Source organism: Mesoplodon bidens (assembly GCF_964165515.1).
Source record: "Mesoplodon bidens genome assembly, chromosome: 3".
Classification (NCBI taxonomy): Eukaryota; Metazoa; Chordata; class Mammalia; order Artiodactyla; family Ziphiidae; genus Mesoplodon; species Mesoplodon bidens.
In genome coordinates this window covers 57,080,264-57,089,618 of record NC_138178.1, presented here as the reverse complement: position 1 = coordinate 57,089,618, position 9,355 = coordinate 57,080,264, and the positions used below count along the sequence as shown (strand labels likewise).

Sequence of the window (9,355 nt, the reverse complement as noted above, 5' to 3'; positions counted from 1 at the left end):
GTAAACCTTGCAGAGCATCAGCAACACATTAACATAAAATGATATATAATGCATGTTTGTAATTATGGGAGAGATCATAAATCTTAAACACCCATTGGTTTAGAAATTAAATAGTTCTACTTAGTTCTCCCTAAATTACTCCAAATTTCTGAAATTTACCATTCGTCTGGGTTTTCTGTAACTACCCCCAAGGATAAATTTTTTTAATGACTTTGCTTTCAAAAATGCAATTAACTTAATAAAATTCTAATGCAAAACCGCCATCGGGTCTTTAAAATTTCAGCCCACTTTCCATCGCCAATAAGTCTATGGACGGATACGTACCATTTCAGCTAGTTGCTTTTTTAAACAGTTACCAAATTTATTCTTTCTGGGTCTTTCTAGATTTTAATTGTTCTTACAGCTTTATTGGCATGCTATTTTAACTTTTAATAAGTCTTAATTTCATTCTTCTTGCTGCATTTACATTACCTAGAGTTGTTATTACATTTTTTAAAAAGTAGTATGGTATTGGCTTCTTTAGGTAAAAGAAGCTTCAACATTACACCCACACCTCTCATACAGGTAAATGGCACAAGGGCTGTAATACACTTCCATTTAAAATCCTGACAGTTGAAAGGTTTAAATTTCAGATTGCAGTTAGAATTCTCATCAACTTTGGATTTGCCAATGATATTATATTATCTCTATCATATATCCTAAAATTCTCTACTTCTTTTCCCAATGTTAAAGATTTTTTCCCCTTCCTTCTTTGTGGGGTATCTATATTTTCAAAGAGTTGATTTAAATTGTTAATACGTAACTACAGAATCTATAAGTAACAATCATTTTTTATCTCTAGTTTAACCTAGTTATAGGAAAAAATTCATATAAGCATTATGCGTTTGTAGTTCCCATTGGCTAAACAGAGTATGCAACATATAACAATGTATTAATATGAAAAGCTTTGCCTCTTGAGGGCAATGATTCATCTTAAAGAACCAGACACTGTAGAAAGAAAAGGTGTTTGCAAAGTTTTATTTTAAAGGATCAAAAATAAATATTGCACATACACATGAGAAAATCTACTGATATTTTTGTCCTCCAATGCACACTTTCAGTACATGGCACCTTCATCTTCTTTATTTAGAAAATAAACTGTTATTGGTCCATAACTGGTGTGCACAGTCTCTGTGACTCTAGCAAATAACCAGGAGCCAAGTCCATATAATAAAGTTGGAATACCTAGAAAACAAATGAATATGTTACTTGTGAAATCAATACCTATTAATCATGTACTCATATATTTGTCATGGTTTAAATCACATAGCACTCTTCAGCAACATCAAATTATAAAGTTACAAAAATATGAGTAAACACTGACTCAACCTAAGAGGTCAATTTCATCTATGTTTGTGGAACATAGTAACAATTGTGTAAGCCTAGAGATTTTAAAAACTATAGATAAGGCTGATGTAAACTGTAATTCAAAATACTTTACAAACATTAATTCATTACCTCCAAATAATTATGAAGTAATTCTATCTTCTTTTCACAAATAAGCAAACAGAGAAGTGTCATTAATTTAGTTGTAGATGCTCCTCATTATTGGCCTTGAGCCTAAATTACTAGGTCATCTTTATTGTGCTTTAAGTTGGACAGTAATACCGATGGCTAAAATAATTTCTTGTACAACTTAAAAGAAACTGGGTCAAAAAGCTGTCTTCAAAATCTAAGGCAAAACCTAACTCTAAGGAAGATTTTAGTATAATAACAAACATGAGAAAGAAACAATCCCATTAATATTTTTACAACTGATTTGAAAATCTTGCTTCAACTTATTTGAAATAGGTATATAGTAGACTGCAATAACATATTTTTTTCTTCTTTGGAATATTTCCATTTGCGATTAGTTGCCATTTGTGATACATGAAACTAAATATATACTAGCCAGAGATATGGGTTAAGCACTCATGTGCACATGAAACTAAGCTGGACACAAAGCAAACTTTCACAATTCCTATTTTTTGTAAGACACTTATTTAAAATCCATGACTATTATTAACATATTAAAAAACATATGTATAAAACCACAGGCACATGAATCAATAACAAATATTGTACAGTCTGCACAAATATTAATTTTATTGTTCCTGGGTATGAGTTGGACAGAAGATAACAATTTAAAAGAAGAGCTGTACATCTGGAAAATCACTTTCTTTCTAGATAAGAGGGAAATCAACACATGCTCAGGACTAATCATACTGTTAAATTTTTTTCTTATTTTTCTGCAAGAGTATATTTGCTGTGTTATGTTCTTTTTGAGTGTATAAGTTCATTGGACTACTTTGTGCTTATTCCCTGAAGCTGCATTCCAGCCACTGTGATGCCAGAGATTAATCAGGAGAAGCATCACTAGTTGGCAATGAGAGAGGCAAAAATGCCCATTCAGACTGGCACCTCTCTATTTTTAGGAATATAGTGGGTCACAGCTTGTTACTATCACAGGGTTCCCTGGAATTCCTATGAAACTTTTCACAGTATATTGCCTTCTTTGCCTTGGTAATACCTCCCCCAAAATCTCTAAATGCCTCAAGGGAACGTCACAAAAAATTCACAAAAACTAGCATCATAAAGCTATTTATAAATCATTCAACCAAAAGGGAAAAAAAAGGCAAGTAGTGGTGTGGAGTGGGGGAGTGGACAAGAGAACAAGAACAGGGCAGGCAGAAGTGAGTGAAGAGTAGAGGGAGCAGCTAAAATAAAAAATAAATTTAAAATATGTATCACAACTTCAAAAGGTGAAAACGGAGTGAGAAAGAAAAACAGGCTCTAGAAATAATTATTAATTTTCCAAATATACTAATAGTAAAATACATAAAATATGACTTTTAAACCAATGCTAAGGACTTACAGTTAAGAAATGGCTGGTGACACTGAAAGTTTTGTTATACAGTATTTATCAGAGTTTTCAGTTAAAATACTGATACTTTAAAAAAAATCACACAAATGGTCAATAGTTTTTCAGCTAAAATGGAGGACTGATCAAGGATTACTAACTTAATAACTACATTATCTTTTATTAAGAAACAACTAGGAACCATTATCATTCATGCTTTTTGATAGGGGGTGGAGATGTAATGTAGGAGTCAGAAATTCTCTAATTTTTTTTTTTATCCTGCAGTCTACTTATTTAATGCAGTCAGGCTAATACACTAAATGGGAAGATTAGCCACATATATAATTTACACACTAAAAAAACCCATAATTTTCTTTACAGCACAAATGCTGTAAAGTCTATAAGGTTTGATGAAAAATTAAATTTTTTCCAGACTGTCTGAAACATATCATAACATCAAAATGAATGTGAAAGTCAGTTCTTTGCACAATAATTCATTTTGAGTCAGCTGAACAGTAGGTAAACCACTGTCAAATTAAGCACTTTAAAAAAATTAGAACTTTGTAGCAAGTCTCCAATTACCCATTCATTCCAATGGTAAACTGCTTTTCTTAAATCTCAATCTATTTCCCAGCAGGACACCCAGACTGGTAAACCATCAGTAAAATGTCAGCTTCCATTGAAAGGAAGGCAGAAGAGAAAGAGAACAAATGGGTAAAAGAGAAAGGGAACAAATGGGTAAAAGAGAAATCTTTATTATTTAAAAAATGGAAAAATGAACTACTTTGATAATTACTAATTTGACAGGGAAGAAGAGGAATAAAATTCTAAGTATTTTTAAATAGAATATGTACTTGATGATCCAGAGGCGCAACTGCACAACCCAGAATAGGAAAAAAATCCTATTATCTAATTCCCTACCCTAAGACAAAAATACAATATTAACATTATCAAATTGGTGAATACTCTTAAAATAAAAAGTCCAGAAAAAAAATTCCCTTTATTAGTATAAGCTAATTTGTATTCAAGCATGCTTGAGCAGAAAGTTTTCCATTTTGTTTAACTTAAAACTCTTATTCTCTTTTAAACAGAATTTTTAGAATTTTCAAAAGACCATAAAGACCATTAAATCACTATTCAGCTTTCTCTTTCACATTAAAAAAAAAACTACAGCTGCTGTTTCTTTCTTCAAAAGGTTTTACTACTTTTCTGTGTGAGAATGTTCTGGGCATCCTATTTTTCTTTGGATTTCTTTCTACCTAAAAAGAGAAGCCCCTAATCATTAAGCTGTTCTTAAAGTGTTAAGTTTGAAATGGTGAAAACATTTTTAAAAAAGGCATTGGGCTCATGGTTTACCTATAACCCCCCAGTTATGCTTTTCCTAACCTATTACTCTACATTTGGGAAGAATGATTTTTTTTGATTCTGAAAATGCTAAAATAAACATATTCTTCTTGAATCCAGTCATCACTCCAGTCTCTCCAAATAACTTTGAATTGAATTTTCTGAGTCACTACACTCCTCAACTTCTTTGCATCAACCTCAAAATTGGTAGGCATGCTCTATATGGTTCATCAGCCAAATAATAAGACATATTTTTAAAAGGATTACACATTGCTGAATAGTCTCCTTAATGGACTGAACCCAAGACAGTCCCAGTGGAGCAATGGCTCCAACATCCCATGACTGCCATATGGGAGTTATTATAAGCAAAAATACACCTACCATATTTAAATTTAAGAAACTATCAGACTATATAGTAATAGTGCAGCTGCATAGGCATTTAGTTTTAATTCTGGTTCAAAAAACTGGTTGGGTAACGTGGGTCAGCTTGCACGTCTAGATTCTGAATTACTGACATATGGATTAATTTGATATCAGCTATATTAATAGGTTCCAAACATCCTGAGGCCTATTTTTCACTGACCTAGAAAATATAAAAGATGCACTCATGTCAACGTTCACGCCTCTTCCGTCATTAACCAAAAGATAATAAACATCCAGCAAGAGTTAACACTCTCAGAGTTAGAATATTCCATGAAAACATACCAATATTAAAGAGGTAGTCTTTTAAATATCTTTTAGGCCTAGCATCTGAAGAAACTAACATCACTGGTGAAAACCTTTAGTGCTTTTAGTAAAACAAACTTGCTGGGGTTTCATATAAAGAGAACAAAGAAACTTCAAAAAAGTATTTCCAGTTTTTATAATATGAACGCACCCACAAAGTGGTGTTCATGGGAACGAATCCTGCCATGCACTTAGGCATTTTTTAAAAACTTACGAGCCACTTTCCACGGGCCTACACCCTCCTTCTCACTGCCCAGTGTAGGGGTCCTTCTAGTTAAGAGCTGCAGGGTAGTGAGGATGGAATGCTCTCTCCCCGGGGTGATGCGGGGTGATGCAGGGTGGTCCCTAAGTACAGGCCTGTCGATAAGCCCCACTTTCCGGGGGACGATTCAGGAGCAACAACTTAGCCCTGACAAGCATCTGCCGGGCGGGGTAATACAGAAGCCCAGGGCCAGGGCCGGGGCTGGAAGGCTGCAGAGTGGGTGGGACGCACAGGCAGCGTCTGGGTAACGCCCCAGCACTGGGCGAAGCGTGGCGAGCGCGTGCGCCCGGGCGAGCCTGCGCGGGGCCGGGCTCCCGGGGCCGGCGCGGTCTGACCTAGGGCCGGGGGCTCGGCCTCGGAGCCAGAGCGTTTGTCAGCGTGCTTTGCAAACAGTGGGTCCATCGTCGGCGCGACGTGCTTCACCGGCCCGGGCCACTCACCGAGGTTGATAACCTTGAGCGCCGTGAAGAACCGGTCCTGCCGGGCCAGGTCGTGCCAGGGGGCCTTGGAGCAGTGGTACTTGATGAAGGGGAAGCATCCGGTGCGCAGGACGTGGTAGTTGGCGCCCTGCACGGGCCAGTTGAAGTGAGAGAGGCCGAACTGGTCGTTGCGGACGGCGCTGTAGGGCACACAGAAGGAGGTCCAGTACGGCAGGCGCCGCTGCACCAGGTGGCGCGTCAGCACCTCCGAGGCGCGGGGCTTCGGGCGGGCGGCGGCGCCCGAGGCCCAGGGCCGGCACAGCAGCAGCCAGAGCACGGCCTCATGGGCCCTCCGCAGGGCCTCCATGACCGACTTTACCCGCGTCCCCCTCCCGCTGGCCGCCGTAGGGGCGCGCGCTGCTGGGGGCGGGGCCGAAGGAGCGCGCGCGCTCGCTCGCTCCCCGGGCGTGCGGCGGAGACGCCCAATGGGCGCCGCGCGGGTGTGCGAGACCCCCACTGGGCGCGGCGGCGCGTGCGCACAAAGGTCCCGCGGCTTTCTGGGGAGAGTGGAGCGGGGCGCGGGCGGTCGGTAAGGATCGCTGTCGCTGAGGAGGTAGTGAAAACGTGACCGAGGACCTCGTGTACTCATTAATAACCCTGAGGAGGGTTGAGGGCGGGCTTCGCGAGTATTATCAGTTTAGGTATGAGGAAAATTAAGCTTTAAAACAATTAAATAACTTAACCACCCTGAGTGGCAAAACTCACACCCGTATCTCTCTTCCAAACCCCAGGCTCAAGTGCAATCCTTGGTTGGTGGTGTTGAGGAAACCCTTGAGAAGGTGTCCTCAGGGAAGCGAGTTAAAAGTCAAGTCCCCAGATTTGCAGTGGCTGGTAAAGTCGGGGAGCACTTTTGTATTCAGATCCCCGCTGTCGTGTTGTTTAAAATAAGTCCCAGATATTTCAACAGAAAAAGTTTATTTCTTAGAAAGTCCCACGTCTCTCCGTGCAGTGTGCACCACCACCTCCCTCCTAAGAGCCTGGTGAACGCCAGAACATGAGTCTTTTAGTTTTAAACCTTAGTAATCCTGTCACTCATGATCAAATCTCGTACTTCAGGAAAACCTTTTCTCAAATTTTGCAGCCTCTTGAGGTAATAACTTACATACATCTGCTTTCTAAAGAAGCATTTTCTCTTACATGTCCTAAATTCGGTTTGGAGAAGCGATACATAAATAAGATGTGTTTGGAAAGTACTGTATGTAAATGAGATACGTGTAAACACCATATAACAGCTGCTATTATTGTTGTTGAAGACTCATGTAGGATATGAGTAGGATAGTGTAGGAGAATGTAGGATAGTGTAGCTAGCTCTTGCATTCTCCAGTTTTTATTGATCCCTACAACAAGCAATGATTGAGCACCCATAACCATGTGCCAAATCTTGTAGGGTTAAGTCATTTCAGGGGCCTTGTAGTCATGCAAGGATTCCCTATTAAATTTTGAAAGATTTTAGGGGGAAGCACGATGTAGTTAGATTTGCACAGAAATGGCTGAAGGGAGGCTAAGACAAGAGTCAGGGAGGTGATTCAATACTGTGATTTCAAATTAAATTTTAAAAAGCCCTGGAGTCCTTTTTCAAACAAAATGTGTCATAGAACCCCAACCTATGAAAACTTGTGTTTTATTACTAAACATTTATAAGTGCAAAATTTTAACATTAAAGTTTTTTAAATGAGGCTAGTTTGTTGTTGTCTTAGGTTTTTATTTTGCTTGTTTTGTTTTTAGCAGAAAAGGAATTTATTGGAAGGAAATTGGATAGCTAAAATAATAAATAGGACGTCTGCGGAACCAAGCTTAGAAATGGGAAGGAATCAAGAGAGACTGGCCGGCAAAGACATAGGTAAGACCAACAGGAATTAGTATGGTTGGGATGCCGTGGCTGGCCCCATGCCACTGGACTCTTGACCCTGCTGGCTTTTTTTGTTTGCTTGGTTTGGTTTTTCTTTAATCTTCTTTTTTTATGAGTTGATTTTTTTTTCTTAATTTTTTGGCTGCGTCAGGTCTTAGTTGCAGCACGTGGGATCTTTTTGTTGCGGCACGTGGGCTTCTCTCTAGTTATGGCTGTGTGGGTTTTCTCTTTCTAGTTGAGGCGCGTGGGCTCCAGAGGGCATGGGCTCTGTAGTTTGCGGCCCGCAGGCTCTCTCATTGAGGCATGCGAGCACAGTAGTTGTGGCGTGTGGTATTAGTTACCCCTGCGGCATGTGGGATCTTAATTCCCCGACCAGGGATCAAACCTGTGTCCCCTGCGTTGGAAGACGGATTCTTTACCACTGGACCACCAGGGAAGTCCCGATTCTGCTGTTTCACACTCAAAAATTTTTGAAGTTGGGGGCTATTGACAACAGTTGCTGCTATAGCAGCCTCAGGACAGTTTATTTCTTATTCCTTTGTTTTGGTTGCATACTATCAAGAAAATCCTGATCCCTTGGGAGAAGTAGATGCAGATAAGAGTGGTTTTAAATGATTCATCTTGAAATCTTGGGCATGTGCTTCAGTTAGAGATGGCAGGAGGAGATTAATTCTGAGATCTACACTGAAATGACTTAACCTCAAATTAATGCATGGGCAGTTTGCAATATGTTAAAAAAAATTGACATTATCTCTCTTTTGGCAATATAAACTATTTCTTAAAAAATGAAATTTGAATCAAACATGTGGAGAACCTCTGAATTCTGTCTGAGAAGCCCTAGGTTCTGTAGCATATAATGTAAAACTACTGATAAAGAGAGCCAGATATTTACATAGGTTTCACTGCGTTGTCTCATGAAGGCTTGGGAAAAGGCTGAAGGATTTCTGTTGGAAGACCCTGTCTTGGAAAAACCTCAGCAGTGATGAGGGTTTCTCTAATCCAAGGGTCTTTGATTATCTCTCTTTTCTATTCTAAGGTAGGAAGTTCTTTCAAAGATTTCTGATAGGTGTTGAACCACACCCAGGTTTTCAAGAGTGTTTGAATGAAATATTACTCTAACCTAAAGATACAGAGCTGGAGAACATGTCATCTAGATATCTCTTCTAACTTGAAGATTATATGGTACTCCTTCTATAGTTGAAATAAAATAATTTCTCAAAAAACCTACAACTCAAATCAGATGCTTGATTTTCTTTTCAGTTCTAATTCTTCATGGTCATGAAACAAAGGGGCTTAGAAGTTGGCATTCAAAAGCCTGAGTCAATGTTTAAAAATATTGTGTCCAGTAATTAAGAATTAAATGCATTAAATACACAAATACTTAGTTTTCCACAAAGCATGGAGAAATGGCATATCCCTTAGAAGGAATCCCTTAAAAATAGCTATCAATAGTGATACGTGTACAGCTTTTAACATGTGCATGGGTGTATCATGCTGCTCCTAGAAAGAAGGGAATTTGTTTTGGTTTTGTTTAAAGGCACCTAGGACCTTGTAGATGTTCAGAACATGTTAAAAATGAGTTCTACAAAGTTGATAGTTTGGAATATATTAAAATTAAAAATTTCTGTTCATTAAAAGGCACTATTAAGAGAGTGAAAATGTAATCTAAAGAGTGGGAGAAGTATCTAATACATATATCTGACAAAGCATTTGGTATCTAGAACAAATCATTAAAAAAAGACAATCCAATAGAAAGGTGGACAAAATATTTGAATGGATTCTTCACAAAGGAGAACATCCAGATGTTTAATAATGTG

At 38.7% G+C, this 9,355-nt stretch overlaps 1 protein-coding gene across 1 annotated transcript; it reads right to left on the bottom strand.

Moving 5' to 3' along the window:
* Positions 1 to 1,001: 1,001 nt before the first annotated feature.
* Positions 1,002 to 6,049, bottom strand: LOC308614559 (uncharacterized protein C15orf61). The gene is made up of 2 exons (XM_081229015.1): positions 5,651 to 6,049; positions 1,002 to 1,224 (listed from the first exon to the last, which is right to left on the bottom strand). Exons 1-2 carry the CDS (start codon positions 5,994 to 5,996, stop codon positions 1,097 to 1,099), a joined length of 474 nt encoding a protein of 157 aa, XP_081085141.1. The 5' UTR covers positions 5,997 to 6,049; the 3' UTR covers positions 1,002 to 1,096.
* Between the last annotated feature and the right edge of the window lie 3,306 nt (positions 6,050 to 9,355).

Coding starts and splice junctions, on each gene's coding strand:
- LOC308614559 (XM_081229015.1), bottom strand. CDS start 5,996: ATGGAGGCCCTGCGGAGGGCCCATGAGGCCGTGCTCTGGCTGCTGCTG. Junction 1,225..5,650: donor GCTCAAGGTTATCAACCTCG/GTGAGTGGCCCG, acceptor TTTGTTTTCTAG/GTATTCCAACTTTATTATAT.